Source organism: Macadamia integrifolia, unplaced genomic scaffold (genome assembly GCF_013358625.1).
Source record: "Macadamia integrifolia cultivar HAES 741 unplaced genomic scaffold, SCU_Mint_v3 scaffold134, whole genome shotgun sequence".
In the NCBI taxonomy this organism is placed as follows: domain Eukaryota; kingdom Viridiplantae; phylum Streptophyta; class Magnoliopsida; order Proteales; family Proteaceae; genus Macadamia; species Macadamia integrifolia.
In genome coordinates this window covers 606,227-626,700 of record NW_024868167.1, presented here as the reverse complement: position 1 = coordinate 626,700, position 20,474 = coordinate 606,227, and the positions used below count along the sequence as shown (strand labels likewise).

General features: G+C 38.2%; 1 protein-coding gene across 3 annotated transcripts in view; it reads right to left on the bottom strand.

Annotated features, from left to right (window-relative positions):
• The window catches only part of LOC122063487 (nuclear pore complex protein NUP107), a 65,501-nt gene that overhangs the window by 41,568 nt on the left and 3,459 nt on the right, over window positions 1–20,474 (bottom strand). For 2 of the 3 annotated variants that reach the window (XM_042627187.1, XM_042627184.1), the window contains exons 4-10: window positions 13,260–13,375; window positions 10,810–10,841; window positions 9,595–9,720; window positions 8,256–8,429; window positions 3,901–3,993; window positions 3,649–3,816; window positions 2,710–2,808 (exon numbers count right to left, since the gene is read on the bottom strand). In XM_042627187.1, the coding sequence (XP_042483121.1) occupies window positions 2,710–2,808; window positions 3,649–3,816; window positions 3,901–3,993; window positions 8,256–8,429; window positions 9,595–9,720; window positions 10,810–10,841; window positions 13,260–13,375 (808 nt within the window). The remainder of the gene's footprint in view (window positions 1–2,709; window positions 2,809–3,648; window positions 3,817–3,900; window positions 3,994–8,255; window positions 8,430–9,594; window positions 9,721–10,809; window positions 10,842–13,259; window positions 13,376–20,474) is intronic. The other variant, XM_042627185.1, reaches the window with a different exon arrangement.

Sequence of the window (20,474 nt, the reverse complement as noted above, 5' to 3'; positions counted from 1 at the left end):
TAACAACATCCTCGTGTCATGAAATCTTCAGAGACTTTGACAGGAAATCCCATTCCCCTACTGCCCTCCTCAAGATTGATATCCACAAAGCCTTGGATTCCATCAAATGGGATTTCATCACTAAGGTTCTTCATAGTATATCCTTTGATTCCTTTCCCCAGGTTTTCATCCGCTGGATAGATTCTTGCATCTCCTCCCCCCGCTTCTCTATCCTGGTCAATGGCGGCCCGACCGGCTACATCTCTTCCTCGTTTGGCATTAAGTAAGGTTGCCACCTCTCCCCCTTCATCTTCTCCTTTGCCCTTGAAGTCCTCTCCAACTCCATCCAGACTTCCACGAAAATTCACCTCATCTCCCCCCTCCCTAAATTCAAAGCCCTCAACCTCACCCACCTCGCTTTTGTTGATGACCTTCTGATCTTCTCCAAAGCAGACACCCTTTCCATTGAGACGATCATGTCCTCACTTCATCTCTTTGAAGACCTATTTGGCCTTTGCATCAATCTCTTTAAGTCCCACCTCTTCCTTGTTGGAGTCTCTGAAGCTTCTAAAACCCATCTCCTTGCATTAACCGGTTTCTCCCTTGGATCCTTTCCCTATCAAATATATGGATTTGCCACTCATTTCTGCAAGGTTGACAGCCCACCATTGTACCCCAATGTTGGACCTCATCTGAAAAAGGCTCCAGCTTATAAAGGTACGCTCCTTTCCTATGCTAGCCAATAGGAACTTACCAAAATGTGCTTCAATCAAGCTACATCTATTGGTCCGGTGTTTTCGGATTGCCCCCAATCTACAATCAAGTGGAATCCCTTATGCACACCTTCTTTTGAAAAGGTGTAGATTCCTCTAGATTCCTTCACCCCATCTGTTGATCTTCTATGTGTCACCCAAGCAAGAGGGGGTTTAGGTTTGAGAAAGATTCATGAGGTTAACTCTGCAAAATATCCTTAAGCTCAATTGGAAGATTGTTTCAGATCAAAACAACATTTGGGTCTCCTCTCCTGGGCTCACTCTACTTTCATAAGAAAGACTCCTTCTCGACTATTTCCCTCCCTTCGACGCTTTTAGTGAGTTTAGTGTAAGATCCTTAGAGTCCAGCTGCTTGCTCTTCGGGCCATTCTTAACGCTATTGGCGATGGCTCTTCCAGTTCCCTTTGGTTTGATACTTTGATAACTGACACCCCTTTGGAGTTCTTTTCTCTATTGTGGGAGCCAAAACTGTTTATTCTTACGGTCTAGTCAAGGATGCCATTGTTGTCCCCATCATCTCCAATGGTGCCTGGGCCCTCCATCCCCTCCTTCCCCCCCCCCTTTCTCCAACATTCGGTCCTCCCTAGTCCCTACCCCTACCCCCTACCCCTACCCATAGAATCATTTGGACTCCCGCCATAGAATCATTTGGACTCCCGACCCTTCAGGTACTTTCAACCCCTCCTCAACTTGTGATTTGATTCGGTTACGCAGCCCTCTTGCTCCTTAGCGCAAGATTGTCTGGTTTGAATGTCATATACCTCGTCACAACTTCACTACTTGGACAGCCCTCTCCAATTGCCTCCCAACCCAGTCCTACCTCATTTACCGGCACATTCATGTCCCTCCAACTTGTTGCCTTTGTCGGAATGGGATAAAACAATCTAACCATCTCTTCAGTTGCCTTTTCTCCAGTTCCATTTGGAAAAAGTCATCTCCAAATCCTGGCCCTACAGTCAAAGCATCCTTTCCCTTCAGAGAGAGTGGTTATGCGTTGACATGACTTTTTCAAGGAACTCCATCTGCGACACCGCATAAAACCTTGCCTTTTGTGCTACTATCAGCCACATTTGGATGGAGTGCAATCTTCGAAGATGGATTTCCAACTCCTGGTCCTTTCAAAAGATTTGGAACACCATCTTTTTTTATGTTAATTTGAAGCTTTCATTGCCCCCCCATCGCCATGTTAGGGAATCCCCAAGGAACTGGCTCACTTTTGTGTCCCAGGGTTTTCCCATCTCCATTTAGCAGCCTCCAACCCCTCTTCCAGGCTGTCTTCGCTGCCTTGTATTTGGATTTTTGCATCCCCTTTTCTTTTTCCCCGTGGGGCATTGTACACTCCCTCTTTTCTTCTTAGTAATGAATTTTTATTCTCCCCAAAAAAAAAAAAACAAGGAAAAGAGCATCCATATTGCTATCTTGTACAGATATTCAGCCAGTCATATGCCAAAAATTGTTCCTTTTTCCTGTAGATAATTTATATTTCTCCCTCCCTCATGTTCATTAGTCTTTTTCAACGAAAAAGAGACATGAAGTGTACAGAAGTGTTAACATCAAAGTCAGTGTCCAACACATGCGAACATTGTGAGAAAAGCGAGAAATAGACATATCTTCGTCAAAAAGTTAATTTCTTTCTAAAAAAAAATAAAAAGAGAGAAAAGAAGTTGAATTGCCAAAATGATCATTCCAAGGACCACATTGTCACAAAAATTAATGTGAATCAAACACTCAGTCAAAAATACAGTTGTACGTTGTTGTTGTAGTTTGTTGTACGGATAATACAGTCAAAAACTAGACGGTTTTCTTAAAAATATTTCAAAACAAAATTAGCAAAATAAAAAACTAAATGAATTATGTGGCCATAATCTAATGATATATCATGAGTAATTGTACAAGTATGTCTGGGAAAAACGAACTGCAAAATTAAAAAGGGCATTCTCATATCACCGATTAGTACCTCCCAGTCTGTACACAAAGGGAGCAAGCGCTTCAAATTACTACATTGGGCTGCATAAACAGCTGCCTCGTATTTTTCGCTGTCTTTCTCTGCAATTCTCTTCAACATGGAGAAAAGAAAAGTAAGAGAAATTTAGTTTTATGAACCACATAGAAAAACAAAAGGAATAAACAATTGTATTAGTTAAATCTATTCAGCCTAAATTTTTGGGATCCACAGATGCATTAGAAGTTGCAGCGTTGCACTTGCACCACATGAATGTAATGGAGAATACATAAATACCCATCAAGGCTTACCTAAATTCTAGCAAAGTGTCTACTATGCAAGGGAAAAGCTTTTCTGGGTGCAAACCAAGATCTATTTTCTCAGTATCAGACTTTCAATCACACTCAAGGGTCGCAAATCTAGTCTACAGTCTACCCATCAGATAGACTAGATTGACCAGTGCCCTTTTCTTTATAGGCCGATACGAAAAATACAACTCATTCATGTAAAAGAAGAAACATTCAGTTGCAGAGGTATGTGCATATGATAAAAATTGAAAAAGCACCTTGCATAGGCATAATTGTCCATATTCTCTCTAGCACCCCCCCCCCAATGCACCAATCATGCCAGCTATTGGTGTTTTAAATGCTCATAATTCTCATTACCAATGGAAATACAAAATAATGAATGTGTAATGGCAAACAGATAAGAGTCCTCTTAGGTTGCCAACTTATCTGCCATAATCTTCAGTCAACTGATTTTTTTGCCAAGTGACTCACCCAGCAAACCGATGCCAAGAACTTAATATCATTTATCAATGCTTTTTAAGGGGGGGAAATTGATTCAGTGCACGAAAGTTTAAGATATAAATATAGGAAGGAAACGAAAACACGAAAGCATAAAAATCATTCCAAAATTGCAAGAGAATTCTAGAAGTCAACTCTTGACTCCTACCTCTGATGCACAATAGCAGGCCCATTTCCAAAGACGCCACTGATGTCCAATGCCGCTTTCCAGTTCAATGGCTTGCAATGTCCTATTCTTTCCGTTCTTCTCCAAAGCCTCAATAGAAGGAAATTGATCCAACCCTCCAAATGGAGACAGAGTTGCTGCCCTCCATGGCTACCAAAAGGAAGAACATATCAATCCTGGGAAATAAATTGAGAATGATACACTTTAAAACCTGACACATGGCAGAAATTTAACCTGTCCTACAGATCGACATAGCTCACATGCCTCCTCCAGTCTTCCAGCTCTTAAAAGGGTCCAGACATCTTCTAGGAGGGATTCATCTTGCTTCTGTTCAGAAAAAACAGTTGTCACAGTTTTCAAAAGAAATTCAACAATCCATTGTCTCCCAAAAGTAGCACAATATCTCAAGAGGAATAAACATGGGTAAGCAAAAGCACACATTGCATTCCGGATTCCAACTATAACAGCAAATACATCCTAGCTGTTTGCACGTGAGAAAGTGGTATCTTTACTCATCAATGTACTTGTTCAACTAGATCATTTCAGAAATTAATCAAGGAATTAAATAACTCACAATCCAACAGTCAGATTAACCTGAAATTCGGGTCAAGTGTAGAGGACTAATAGATCTATCAATCAATAAAAAGAATTCTGAAATTCAGATTTTAAGAAATAGTTGATCCCCATGCTGCTGAGTATTCAAGCTAATTTCAAGAACAGAGATATTGCTGATCAGATATCAGGAACTAATTTAAGATGATTCAGATTTGAAGACTAGAAAAAATAAACAAGCAGAATTATGAATCCAATATGCAAACAAGAAGAGAAGAGAGAGCAAATAAAGGAATGTAGAAAGAGAATAGATTATGATGAAGTCATGAACAGCAATAGAAAGATATCACCTGGTAATAGAAGAACCAGAATTAAAGAAAGAATTGAGGGAGAGAAGCAAACGGCCAAGGAAGAACAGCCTTCACAAGTCACCAGGTTTGCTAGGCAGAGCAGTACCAAAACTCTTAAAAAAATTCAAATTCTATTATCAAAATCATGTAGGCCGACTGGGGGGTATTACACATATTTATAATCCTTCAAAATTCTAATCAACTCATGTTTTGGACTCCTAACCACTCTTACCACATTGAATAGCCAAACAAACTCAAAAAGGACTCTATGCTAGCTAATAAGTATCCTAATCAAACTCAAAATCATCTGACTAGTAGATTGACAATCAACTACTATTAATCTTCCGACCAGAACAAAAAAAACTAATACTTATCTCGTGCCCAGACCTCACCCCCACCATATGGGCTTATTATTTAGGCCCGTTAAAGATTAATCCAATAAACAAGTAGTCCAAGGCCCAGAGAACCCATATTAGCCCAAAATAAGGTCTTTCTAGGCCCAATCAGGCTGTCTTGACTGCATCATCTGAACTTTACTGTAAAAGGAAATAAACTACCAATGTTGCTCATGTACATTTGATCTGGCTCACATAATTATTTTTTCCTTCTTATTTGTTGAGTTTGAAGTACAATAAAGATGGGACATATCATCACACAATTATAATTATCAACTTAAGCATTAACGCTCTTCCAGTTTTTGCATATTCAAGAGCCCGAAATAGGATCAGTCTTCAGAATCGGCCGGAATCCATAGGAATGCTAGTAATTAAAATTGGAAAGAAGAAGCTAAGATTTCCCAAAATCTGTGACTTCAAGAGTTTTTTATTCAACAGACTGAGGGACATGGTTCAAAAACTCACCAATATCTCGCTAATTTTGCCAAAAAAATTCAACCGAACAAAACTAGTGGAGAAATGGGAAATATACAAGGTCTCACTCGAAATTTTGGCATTTCACCGGAACTTCGGAGCCTTATGTGTGTCATTTCAGCGAAATGATACAAATCTAGTACTATATAAACACATGTCTTGCAAGATGGGGTCGAAATCTTGACCTCATCTCGTTGGGTTTTGCTGGTTTCGCTTCTACTTACCCGCAAAAGCTCAAATTGGTCTCCAAGTTCAAATTTTTGCCACATCATCACCTGAAGGACAAGTACCAAACTAGATTCAAGTCAAAGGACTGTCATTGTTGAAGATCTACACACATTCAAGTTGAACAGGTAAACCACTTCCTCCCAAAAGTATTTTTTTACAAAACCTAAGATAAATACCTCTTTATTCGTGATGAATTTTTATATGTCAAACACCAAAGGCCGATCTACAACCTCACGGCGTCGGATTTTTCTGATTAGAAAAATACATTTTCCATCAACAAAACAAAAACAAAACAAAAAAAATTTGAAAAAAGTATGGTAATAACCTAATATAGGCTTGATGGGGCTCTATTGTATATATTAATGTTAATCACTGCTGACCAATCTACAGCCTCATGGTGTTGGCTGGTAAATAATTAAAAATAAATAAAAAATAAGGAAAAATAATTTGTTTTGATTTGAAAAATAAAGGAAAAATATGAAAGTAATTTCAAATTGTTTTGATGCACATATGATGCTTGTTATGTTATAACATATTTGATTTTGTTTCATTAGGGCAGTATATTATTGGAAAATTTATTTTTAAGTAAAAAAAAATATAAGTTGTAACCAGGCACATCCTAGATTCAATCTCGTGGTGCATGCTATTCGTTGATGATATAGTTTTGATAGAAGAAAGAGTGGAAGGGATTAATACTAAACTGGAACTATGAATATCAAGCTTGGAATCAAGAGGCTTTATGATAACCAGAACAATGACAGAGTATATAATGTGCCCATTCAGTCAAACTAGAGGAGGGGAGGGAGTGGCGAAACTTGGGGAACATGAGCTACTCTAGAGTGACTGTTTTAAATACTTGGGGTACATCATTAACAAAGAGGAGGGGCATAGAGGATGATGCTGCCCACAGGATTAAAGTGGGGTGGATGAAATAGAAAAAGTGTGTCGGGAGTACTATATGACAAAAGAGTGTCTATTAAACTCATGGGAAAATTCTATACGACAGTTATATGACCAACTATGATGTATGGAGTGAAGTGTTGGGCAGTTAAGAATATTTTTTTGAATAAATTGAGTGTAGCGGAGATGAAAATGTTAAGAGGGTTATACGGCAAGACCAGGAGAGGTAGAATAAGGATTGGGTCAAGCCTTTCCCTTTTAGCGTTTGAGTATGTTTAGAGTCTTCTATATAAGTTTGTAAGGGAGACCTCCATTTTACACAAATTTGATGAATAAAGTTTGGCTTTTGCCATCGGTTCGGTGGTTATTCAAAAGCTCTTCACTGGGATGAATCAAGGTGTGATTGGTGGTGATTCTGGTCAACCCAATCAAAACCTTGTGTCAAGAAGCCCAGGTATTGTTGCCCCTGTTCTTTGAAGATTATTAGATCAATAGTCTGCTTCTTCCACAACCTGCAATTGAGTTTCAGTTCTGGTTCCCGAGATAGAGCTATCCTATCTTCACGAGGACTGCAGGAACAAGGAGATCTACAAGTACGATTCAACTATTCAAGTTCTGGTTTCAGAAATTTTAAGCGGTCAGTAATATCTCAAATATACTGATCTGTGTCATTGGAATTCATTATCACAAACCACGTTTTTGCTGGGTTTCATAATTCTGTAATCTGATCATTATTCTGATTCCTAGTTTGAGTGTTTGACAGATTTGCCCTATCCTAGTGTCACTAGAAATCCTCCATAACTTCAGATCCAGCCAATGGATCAAGCTGAGACTTCCAGCAATTATTATACTCAATAAATAGACATTCAACCAGGGTTCTGTGCTGAACTGGTCTTTTGATAAAATCTTATGTAATTTCTCTCAAATATGGATATTTTTCATGCTGCATTTGATCCCGCTTGGTATTGGTTTTTTACTTTAAAATCAGAACCACATTACACCCCTTTGTACTCTTCTTTGTATTTTAATAAAATTGGCTTGTAACTTGGGAAAAAATAATAACAATAATAACAGGGGAAAGAAACTGATGATACAAATTGGGTGCACGGAGATAGAAAACCACAAAAATTCAAGTGACACATCTGATTAAGTTTTGAGAAGGGATAACTATACAGCTTCTCCCCAAGTCCTCTAAAAAAATTCCCATCTTCATGACTTCATTGATATCAATCAACATTAAGATTCAACAAGCATGCTGGTCTAATACTCACATTCCTATTGTAAAAGAAAGAAGAGTGTAGACAAATAATGGAAAAGGTAAGAAACAGCTTCAATTCTAAAAGTGGATAAAACCTGTTGCCAGAGCATTTGATATTCCTGCTCTCTTCCCAAAGAATCACCCAATGTGCCAATACAGGTCATATATATAACCCAAAAAAGAAAATGGATTTGGCCGTAACAAGTTAACAACAATTGCACAGAATTCATAGTTACATCTGGACATGCACACTTGCACAGCGGATGTGCACAAATAAAGAAACAGTTCAGCATATAACAAGTGTATACATTTATCTCCAACTAGTAACTTTATCACAAATGAGTAGCAGGGCATTCTAATTTTGTTAGTCAGATATGAATCAACATGTTGCATATTTAGGACAGTTCACAACCAAAACAAGTCTAGAATGACCATGTGTAAGCGCACTTTGTCATCAGGGACTTGCTGAGCCATTTCACGTGATGGGGCATCAAAGTCCAAGTGTTGAACAACATTCGGATCACAGAAGCCTTTCTTCAGAAACCTTTGAGTATTATGCCAAATACCAGAGCTGGGTAGATAGGAACCAACATGACATTCTCGAACCTGCATAATTCATTATTTCATCGTAAACCACATCCAGTTCAGTCTCAAGCAAATTTTCAAATAAAGTATACAGAATCTCTGCAAGCAAAACCTTCTAACATCGACAAGAGAGGAGGGGAAAAGGTAATCATATCCCTAACAACTCCAAGCATGTCTCCAAAGTTTTAAGTTTAAGAAAAGAATGAATAACAGAAAAATAAAGCAGCACACTCTGAAAGAAACAGCTAGTAAGATTAATAAAGAGGCGGCAAAAAAGTAGGCTTATCCCCAGAACTCCAAGCCTTTGTCTCAAAATTAGAGAATTAAGAAAAAACAAATGAATAACAGGAAAACAAAAACAGAACAAGTGAGAACCCTATGTCTTCCTTTCACCATCTAATCTGGTTAGTATAAAAGGAAAAACCTCAGAATTTTTGGATTTGGAACTAAAATTGAACAGTTCGCGTAGAACCATAAGTGAGAGGTCAGGTGGTAAGAGATTGGATCCGTAGAAAGAGCCTAAAGCAGTTTCAGGGATGTATTATATCCTTTTTCCTGTGGGAACTATAGTTCTCTCTTTTTCCTTTTTTAGATAAATCACTCTTTACCTTTAAAGAGTTAAAAATATCTAAATTCAAATTACATTTCCCAAAATAAAAAAAAGATAAACCAAAACTCGAATATGATAAAAATCAGCAACCCCAAACCAACCTAAAACAAAATAAAATTGGTTACACTCCAATACCACCCAATCTACTGAGTTTCATTTTTAGCTGCAAAGAGTGGTGCAGTCCATTCATCACATTAGAGCATGTCAAACAAATATGGAAAGTGAGTCATTCCCACAAGGTCTACTCAATTTTTAACTTAACCTCAGCACATCCATTTGATTTGTAGCAATTACCCTCACAAGGTTACAGACATGAGCTGCAAAACAGCTCCCAACCCTGGCCAGTTTATTTAATTTTAAAGGCACAGAATATAGAAAGTATAAGGCAACCCGGCAACCTTCATGAAAGTCCAAGGAGGATCCTTCTTGGATTTCTCGGGAATAAGATACCAACATCGAGCATTAGTTGGGTTATCTTAATAACAATCTAGAGCCAAATCATAAAAAGAAACAAAAGATGGCCATTTAAAATGATTAGAAGATGCTCTGCATTCTTAACAGAAGAAGACAGCAGACCTTGTTCTCCAAATCAAGGGCTTTAGAGGCTAAACCTTCTAGCCACTGAACAATCCGGAGACATAACTGCGCTGTATGGTCGATCATAACAAACTGGCACGCCTCTAAATGCGAAGTTGTTGGGTTCTGTCCAAAGACAACATGAAATATCAGAAGGGGGGATCTGAGTGTATATATATATATATATATACTACTTGAAAGTAGGACTGTCGAAGGATTAGTTAGTTATTCACATCCAAATCAGTATCCAATTCAATTATTTGAATACAGCTATTATGCCAAAATATAAAATTCTAAGCAGGAATAGAGGGGTATCCAATATGTTCATGTGATACCACAACCCACAACCATCTCGCTAGTCAAATTTCAGCCCAAAACAATCAACGAAAGCGGTTAAAAAGTTACTTCAGATTTCATAAATTTACAAGAGTATCATCTCCCAGTAATAGAATCTAGTGACATCTATGTAATTTTTATCACTTTAAACTCGCTTCTAAAGCAATTTCCCTTGCTTGTTTCGAGCTAATACTTGACCAGTGAGTTAGGCATGGGTTCTCTATAATATGGACCCACACATGTTTGCAGACGTTGCAAATCATAGCACATTTCAACTGTCAATAACAGTTTTCCTTGTATATCCTGACCCATATATAATGGAAAAATCTTGTTGAAACCAAGACTGATGAAAAAGAAGTTGTAACCATACCTTTTTGACATTTTAGTATCACTCTTCTTTTTTCAGTGAGAGTAAATCCTGTCATTTCATAATTGACATGGACAATGACAGCTCTTGAAAGTGACATAATGATAAGTATTCAAATTATTTTGGAAATCCTTTTTTTACCCACACTTAAATAACAATTGAGAATTAGACAAGGGGCAATCAAAAGAAGGTTACAACTTCTCACTTCACCACCATGGTCACAACAAGGTGCACGCATATATAATTTATAAGGATTATGCATGTGTGGTAATTATAGGCATAAAATGGTACCACAAGTTGAGCTTGAGAAAAATAAACATGTATGACAGGGTCAAGACTTTGTATTCTAAGCCTCTTTCATATTAAATGGGATGTCCACTATCCAATTCAGATAGTAAATGAATGAAAATAAGGATCTACCCACATTCCAAAGCTGCCCTTTAATTTTTTTTATAAACCATACTTGAGAGAAATTTTTGAAAATAATAATTTAACAAAAAAATAAATGATACCAAAATTAGGTCTTCAGGAAGTTCATCATTGCCTGCAATAATAGCCAAAGACTTGCTTCAGATAAAATCAACAGGGCTAAAATGGTAAAATGTGGAAGAAACAAAACCAACCAAAGAATTTACATGCACAAAATTGAAGAATCCTGCGACTAAAATGTAGACAGATTTATTCTACAAAAGTCTACATGAATTATTTAAGGCAAGAAAAGCTAAGGTGTCTGAAATAAATGAAGGGGAAAACTAACAATGAGAAAGGTTTGCTAGTCTAAGTACACCAGACTTCAGCCCCTCAACCTTCCCCCCCCCAACCCCCCCCCCCAAAAAAAAAAATCCATGAACTTGAAACAAAAGTAAACGATGGGGTATCTTATGTATTTTCACACACAAAATCCCAACCCCATAAGAAGTGTTTCTTCCTCCGAAATGGACTCCTAGGGTTTGGCAAATAATTTTACCGGTGAAGTATAGGACTGATGAGCACTAAAGCATATTTCAAAATTTCAACAAAATACTTTGGTTTCGACTCCTTGTAGGAACAAAACAGCATGCATCCTGTGATTATGAGTCTACCTGAAACTCTTTTTGGTCTTGGAGTCTAGAACTCTAGTATGGACTTACGGTGACTCATTGCTTGAATTGTACTATTGTTGACTCTGATATATATGACTCTTTGCAACAAACAATGTAAAATGCACGATTTATCAAATGGTTCATAATTTGATGTCCATTCATTCTTTTGTGCGGAATAGGCCATATTAGAGAATGTATACAGCATACACTACCAACATAGGGTCTGAAGTCAAAATACCATTTTGGATGTGATTTTTTTAAATCTAAGAGATCCACTATGTTTAGAGGGCGTAAATTAGGGTATCCAATAAGTTTCATGACCAAATTTGGCCATTTGGCCCCCGAACCAGCCATCGAAACTCGGGCAAAAAATGTACAGGTTGTAGAGTTTCTAGGGGTATTTTAATCTTAGTAGTGTTAAGTAAGGCTCCCACCATTGTCAACAAAGGAGGCTGCCTTCATTGTCAAAGCTCGGTGGCTGCCTCCTCCATTGTCAATGTTAAGTGAGAGCCATTGTCAATAAAAGGCGGCTGCCACGATAGTCAAAGATATGTAGATAGGTGGCAGCCTCCTCCATTAATGATATTAGATGAGAGCTAGGGCATTAATGATGGTAGATAAGAGTTTGGTGGGAAGAAGACTTATTCTTCTCCACATCCTCTATATAAGGTATAAGGGCTTTAGAGCTCAAAACAAGAAGAAAAAACAAGAAACTCTATTCTTCTCAGCTCTCTTCCTCTCAACTTTCTTCCTCTCTTCTCTCTTACTTCTTCTCTCCTCTCCTTCCTCTTCTCTAATCTGGTTGCAGGATTCCAGACTTGTAACACAGTTTTCGACTGAAATTTCGGTTTCAGTTGAAACATTTCGGTTCCCAGCCTGGTCGAAACCGAAACCTAGTACTATGACCCAAACCCATGCAGAACTAGAGAATTCCTAAACACCATGTGGCCTGAATTCAAGATAACATACAGTTAGCAACAGATTGTGTCAAAGAACCAAAGAAAAGGAAAGTGAGATCAAGTGACAAAAATAATGGTAGCTAATCATTTCAAAGACGCCAAGCACAAAAGATCAGCCATTCAACAAACTAATCAACACCATTTTGACTGCATGTGAGAGTCAAAAACTCAAAAGCAATGCTCTTTATCTAAGTCAAAACTTTCTGAGATATCTCAATTTTGACAGGTATCGGTACGAAACAATGGGTCGAAACTGTTTCATACCAGACCAGTTTCGACCAAAACCGAGTTTCGAGCAACCCAGTTTCAGTAGTTTCGACCGGTTTCAACCGAAAAATATCAGGTTCCGACGTTTTGGTAGTTTCGGTAGTTTCTACCAGTTTCAACCAGCCCATGACATTTTCGGGGTCGGACCAGAAATATACCAGGTTTCAGTCGAAACCTAATTACCTAGAAAATCTCAGTTTGAATCAATAAATTTACTGAGATTTGAATAAATGACCAGTAAAAAGTGGTACCTCAGATGATCTTACATGATTTAATTGTGACATCTGGAAATAGAGTGAAAAGCTCTATACTTTCTAATGTCAATAAGTAGAAAAGATTACAGGATGGATCATATTCAGTGAGGAAACAAAAATATGATATTTGTAGTGCTTACAATGTGCGTGCAAGCATACTTCTACAGTCATTCTTGAATTGAATGATCAAAAGCAGAATTTTCTTCAGCAGACAAAAGAATAGTTGCAATCTAAAGAAGACTAAAACCCATATGGAAATCAGTTATCAATAAGTAGCTTCCAAAAGAAAATGGTGTTAGCATTTAAAGACCACAAAGCATCTAACAACTCCATTACAAAGCTAATATTAAAAAAATAATAATAAACATAAAAATATGTTTTATGGTTAGAGATGTATTTCCTTTCCCAAATAGGCACCACAAAAGAGACCAAGAAGCTGCCTCATCAAGTAACAGGCGGGCCTTCTGTCTCATCAATTTATCCTCCACAACCCGGTGCCTCCCATTAGACCCATACCTACAAAAATAATGCACAGGATGCTGTCACATAATTATTAAAGGGCCAATGTCATCTAATTACAAGATGATAAGTGTACAATAAAAGCATGCACAAATCACACCAGCTGACAGTTCCAATATTCGCAATCTTTTAAATCAGCAAACATATTCAATTGCATCCTCTCTGAGCTCATGATGGCAATATCCAAGTAGAACTGTAACCAAGAACAATTGGTACTACTTATTGTAATGTTAGGCACAGCAATTTTTTTAGCATCAACATACAAACAATAACAAAAAAGAAATACGGGAAAAATTATTCATATAAATCTCTTCGCTGTATACAAGATTCTATATTTTCTAAATCAAGCTGTAATTAAATTCCTAAAATTTATATTAATTCATATATCAGAGACATGCTAATACTATTAACTTGACCTTTATCAACCCCAACCCCCGCCCCTCCCCACCCCAAAAGAAAAACAAAGGTTAAAAACTCCTGAAATCAATGACATTATAAGATGACTTCCCAAAGATTTCTGAAATCATAAAGGCCTCTAGAGTTGGTGAAAGCCCAAAGATCTCTGAAATTTTATGTCAACCTTCCAAACATCTCCATCAAAACAAAGATCTAAACATTGCCCAATGTGACTAACAAATGGTATGAAATTAACCTGATTTCATAATTTTACAATAATTTAATAAAAGAGAAACAATACCCTCTTTTTAACTTCTAAACCCCAATTGCTCAATTATTGCAATATTTGCCTTCCTTGACCCATTTCCTTCCTCAAAGATCACCATAGAAAATAATTGATGCTTTTCAAAAAGTCCAAGAACATGTGATGCAGGACAATGGGGCTTGAAGAGGGGCCACAACAGCCAGTCCTGCTCCTATCAAGCCATCCAATTTTGGCCCCCATATGGGCCAGCCATGGACCAGCATGGCCAGCCTTAATGGGCCTGGTGGTTTGAGTTTTAGGCCCAACTAATGGCCCAGGTTGTGCCCATGAAGGGACCCCTTTAAGTGGCTTGGGTGAGAGGTTTTAAAAAGATTTTATTTTATCTTTGTTTCTATTTTCAAGTAGCTAGTCAGTCTAGAAGTTAGGAAGCATGCTAGGCTAGTTTCTATTTTTATTAGGTTGATATCTTGTAAAGAATCTTCCTTCCATGCGAGAGAGGTTTCAGACTATTAAAAAAAATAGGTGCTGCACCATAGCCCCCAAGATTTAGAGTTCTGAAAAAAGAAGCTTTTGCATTGTTGCTGTGAGATTCAGCTATGGTGAGAGACCAAGGTCAATGAGAGACTGGCCAAGGTCAGTGAAAGACTGACCAAGGCCATAGGTGAGAGGCTGGTTATTTCACTAGCTAGCCTGAGCTAGTTAGACTTGGGGAATCTTTAATGCTTTACTAGGCACATGTGTTTAGGGAGTCTTTAATTGTTTTAAGTTGTTTAACTAAGCACATGTCTTTTAATGTCTTTTATTTGTCTAATTGTTTTAAGTATTTAATCAGCATGTCTTTTTAGTCCACTTAAGTTGTACAAGCTAAGTAGTTAGTTTCCTAGTTCAGTTATGATTGTAACAGTTCTAGGTAAATTATGAATTGATTTTGGTTTTCTATAAAAGCAACGCAAGGCCTACACATTGGCACAATTCTGGTTATTGAATAAAAGTTGAATTTTCTTGGTCATTCCCCTTTGAGAGGCAAATTGGGTGAGAGGCCCAACCTGAGATAGGACCCTGTCCTCTCTTCTATCTTCTTCTTTCTTTGTCAATCAATCTCCCTGTGTGAGTGCTCATTCTATTTCTGGTTTTATTCATCAATCAATTGGAGTTACTGCTGCTGAAATATGCTATTAACTTGAGGATGGATTGCTTGCAGACATACTTCTGAATATATATCTCCTGTAAGTAGAAGCTGATCGATCTCCTTCCTCCTGTGTCTATTCTGGCTGCTCGTTTGGAAATCAAATCACCATCCAGTGACTGCTGTTTCATTGGAGCTTCAAGAGGACCTAAGTGTCTATAAGTTGTAACACTTTTGACAATTTATGATATTAAATATAGATGTCAAGGCGTTGTTACCTAGCTGTACAGGCACCTTGATCACCTTGGACGCCTTGGCGGGCACCTTGAAGACCTTGGTCGCATTGTTGGTTTCGTCTTGCATCTAGCCCCCATCTGATGCAGATTAATCACCAAAAAATGTTTATTTTATTAGGAATAAGCCTAAGGTTGGGTTCCATATATGTTGGGCCTTTGATCCCATGTGTTTTAAGTGTAATAGACCACTTTTATGGGTCTAAAATGAGGGCTCTAAGATTGAAAACGGGATTACTAGTTAGTTTCCCTTTTTCATTAGTTTCCTTTTTAGTTGGGCTTTGATGGGGTTAATTAGTTTCTAATTTCAGTCATTAGTTAGTTTCTAATTCAGTCAAAAGTTAGTTTCTAATTTCAGTTTTAATCCACAGTGTTATTGTCTTGACAGATCGATACTGTTTCTGTGATCTGGGGTGACTGATTGTGATCTGTTTTCTGTCCTAAATCTGTTGTTGATTGATTCTGTTTACTGGTATAATTTCTGTTATTCGACATTCCAGAACTCTGGGTTTGAAACTTCTGGTTTTCAAAGACTGTTTACTGGTTAATTCTGGATTACTGTTGTTGTCTCCTATTGGGTGAATTTTGGTTGTTCTCTGGTTTATAATTTCCTGCAGTTTTGGGTCTGGTTTGGTTCTCAAATCCAGTCCTACATTAAGTGGTATCAAAGCATGGCTGAGAACAACACTCCCACCCTAGCTTCTATTATGGAACTGCTACTGAATATGAAGGCTGAACAGGAAGCTAAATGAGTTGACTTGAATACAAGGTTGTTGGCTGCCGAGACCTCACCACAACAGCCTATCGGTGGTTCACAAACAACACCCGAAGTGGAAGCTCCACTGAATGTAGCCGCTCAGTTGGCTAACAAGAGGGCAAACCCTAATCTAAGACCACCATAGAGGGTTCCTGTAGTGCAACCTACATTTGAAGAACATGTAAGGGGTTATTTCGAGACTGAACGTCCCACATATCAGAGGAACTCTGGAGACTCAAAGAAAGTCAAGCTCGATCAAAAGGAGTTTGATGGTAGACATGACCCCCAATTGTTCTATGATTGGGTAGCCGCTTTGGATGATTATTTTGATTATTATGACTTGCCTAAGGAACGGAAGATGAAACTAGCTCTTGCAAAGCTAGTTGAGGCTGCTCATGATTGGTGGAAAACCTATGAGTTAGAGTTCGAAGACCGTGGTAGAGACCTTACTAGTTGGGAAGAGATGAAGTTGAGCTATTTGACAAATACCTGCCACACAACTTCAGAGCTCGCATACAAGATCAGCTGAACTCTCTTCGTCAAGGGACTATGACTGTTGCAGAGTATATGAATAAGTTTGATGCACTTTATTCTCGTACAGACATTAGGAGATGAGAGGCAATTACTTTCTCGGTTTCGACTAGGATTACAAGCTAAAATTAATAGGGGAATTGGTGTTGCTGATGTGTATATAGTGAAAGGTTGCTTTGACAAGGCTCTTCGAGCAGAGGAACTTATGGCACAACCAGGTAGAAGGTTTGGTTACCAAGCTAGGGAAGTCAAGAAGAATGCCACTAAACCTAACACTTCAGCACCCCCAAGAGCCACAGTTCCTCTATATGAAGTGAAGATACCTCTATTCAAACCAAAAGAACTTGAAGTCAAGGTTCACATAGAAGAGATAGTTCTTGAAGCTTTAAGGACAGAAAGTCAAGAGATAGAAGATTCCACTGAAGAGTTCTACATTGAAGAGAGTATAGTAGAGAAGACTGAAGCGGTGGAAGATGAGGTAGTGTTTGAAAGAACTCCACAACAAGTCTTTGAGATTCATGATGAGAATGAAGAGTTTGTTCCAATCCTTGATGAGAAGGTTACCAACATTGACGACTCTATGCACACGACATTCACAGTTGGTATTGATTCAGAGGTTGTGCATATAGAGTTTGTTATGCCATCATGGTTCTTTGAAGAGAAAGCTCCACGCCTTGAAGACTACCTCCCAAAAGTCTACAAGCAACCAGAATTTTGTTTGGGACTGGTTAAAGCTGCTGCGGACATGTTTCCACCTCATCACTGCAAAATTCGAGGATGAATTTTTTCAAGAAGGGGAGAGTTGATGCAGATTAATCACCCAAAAATACGTATTTTATTAGGAATAAGCCTAGGATTGGGTTCCATACATATTGGGCCTTTGATCCCATGTGTTTTGAGTGTAATGGACCACTTTTATAGGTCTAAAAGGGGGGCCTAAGATTGAGTACGGGATTACCAGTTAGTTTCCCTTTTTCATTAGTTTCCTTTTTAGTTGGGATTTCTAATTTCAGTCATTAGTTAGTTTCTAATTCCGTCAAAAGTTAGTTTCTAATTCCAGTTTTATTTAGTTTCCTTTTTTATTAGTTTACAATTTCAATTTTTTAGTAATTACATGTTAGTAGTTTTAGTAACTCAAATTTAGTAACTTTTGAGTTGCTATTATTTGTAAACACCCCCCATCATTATAAATAAAGAAGGGCTGCTACTGATGCCCACAATTTTGATTAATAAGAAAACAACTCTCTTATTGCTGCCGCTGGGTATCCATGGTTGTTCCCTTGTGTTTGATCGAGGAAGAAAGACTTGGTGTGCGATCCAAGTGACTCCTTGCGGCGTGAAGTCCAGGAGGTCTGCTTCAAGTATTATTCTCTTTAAGTTCTTATGTAATTTCATGGGTTATTAAGGCTGCAAAAACCAGGTATGTGAATTCTAAACTTGCCCAGAAATTTCTGCAAAATAGAGCATCCGCCCCTCACTGGAAGTACCAGCTATAGTTGTCGGATTACTCCTATTTTCTGGTCGATGGTTCACCTATACACCACTAAGGATCAACCCTACTTTGAGGCCTTTCTGACCTATGGTTGTTGAGTTATTTAAAATCTCCTTAGTTTTGTCTTTTAGTGGACTGAAGTTTCTATTTTCTGGATTCTATGTTCTGTTGATCTGAATACTGGTTTCTGGACTGCTGATTATATGTTCTGATTGTTGAAGACTGTTAGTACTTCAAATAGTTCCTAGTTTGATGCTAAAACTGCTACTGGGTTGGTTTATCCACAGTGTTACTGTCTTGACAGATCGATACTGTTTCTGTGATCTGGGGTGACTGATTGTGATCTGTTTTCTGTCCTAAATCTGTTGTTGATTGATTTTGTTAACTGGTATAATTTCTGTTATTCGACATTCCAGAATTCTGGGTTTGGTACTTCTGGTTTTCAAAGACTGTTTACTGGTTAATTCTGGATTACTGTTGCTGTCTCTTATTGGGTGAATTTTGGTTGTTCTCTGGTTGAGGAGAAGCATTGTGGTTCCGATTTACAAAAATAAAGATGAAATTCAAAGCTGCAACAACTATAGAAGCATAAAAATAATGAGTCATACTATGAAATTATGGGAGAGGATTATTGGAACCCACCTAAGAAAAGAAACTACTATTCCAGACAACCAATTTAGTTTTATGCCAGGAAGACCCGCAACAGAAGCTATTTACTTAGGAGACTCATGGAAAAATTTAGAGATTGCACGAAGGAACTCTATATGGTCTTTATTGACCTAGAAAAAGCTTACGGCATAGTCTCTAGAGAGTTAATCAGGACTGTACTAGAGAAGAGAAGTGTTATGGATGAATAAATTTAATAAACCAAAGACATTCAAGATGATGTTTTGTGGTGTATGTTTTTTGCTGATGATATTGTTTTGGTGGATGAGACATAGACAGGGATTAACGACAAGTTGGAGTCATGGAGATCAAACTACGAATCAAAAGGTCAAAGATAAGTAGAACAAAGATGTAGTTTATGATGTGAACTTTAGAAACGCCAGGACAGATAATGATGCGGTGGTGAAAATTGACGAGGGAGATTCCGCAAAGTGATAATTTTAAGTGTTTCGGCTGAATCATAAATAAAGATGATATAGAGGACGATGTTTCACAAAAAATTAAAATAGAATGGATGAAGTGGAGAGGTGCATCTGCAGTGTTACGTGATCGATGTGTTCCTTTAAAACTTGAAGGAAAATTTTATAGGACATCATAAAAGCTGTTACCCAGTGCACAAAGGTTTCCCGCACTTAAGCAGGGTTCTGGGAGGGTATATAGGTAGACAGCCTTACTCCCTTTACGGAGAGGCTGGTTCCCAGGACTCGAACCTGCACCACTGCGCAGGCGGAAAGAGCCCTTTGCCATTGCTCCAAGCAACGACCTCTATAATGTATGGTGCAGAATGTTAGGCAATTAAGAAGTATCATGTAGATAAATTCAGTGTAGCAGAAATAAGGATGTTGAGATGGATGTATGGAAAAACTAGAAATGATAAAGTAAGAAATGGTCATATTAGAGCTGGTTTGGGGTAGCTTCGATGCATGAAAAGCTATGAGAAAATCATTTGAGCTGGCATGGCCATGTCCATCGGAGGCCTTTGGATGCTCCAGTACGGAGGAGTGATTTGACTAAGATTAAAAAGGGCATACTTGGTGCTCGAGGCTCCCGCATGTGCGAGGTCCGGGGGATGAGAACTACATAGCCTTACCCCAAGAATGTCGAGAGGTTGTTTCGACTGCTTGACCACCAAGTCGCAACATTTGTACCATACCGTTGGACCAAGCGTGCCCCTTAGTGATTTTACTCAAATTGAAGGATCTAAAAAGGCTAGTTAGACCTAAGATAGCCTTAGGCGAAGTGGTGAGGAAAGACGTGGATACTTAGGGCCTTAAACCTTGCACAAGTATGATGTCAAAATAGAGCTGATTGGAGAGCAAGGATCCACGTAGCCGACCTAAGGCTAAATTTTTATTGTTGTATAGGACTAAATTATGTGTAGCATAGGCTATATTTGAGAAAGTATAGAGCAAGGTATGTCGTACACTACCGACCTAGGGTACAAACAAAACTAGCATTTTTGATGTGTGTTTTAATAAACTAAAGGTTGGTGGTGGGATCAACTGTGCAGAAAATGGACAATGTTTAACGATGTTCTTTTTACCAGTCGGAAGAGATAGGGTGGTGACGG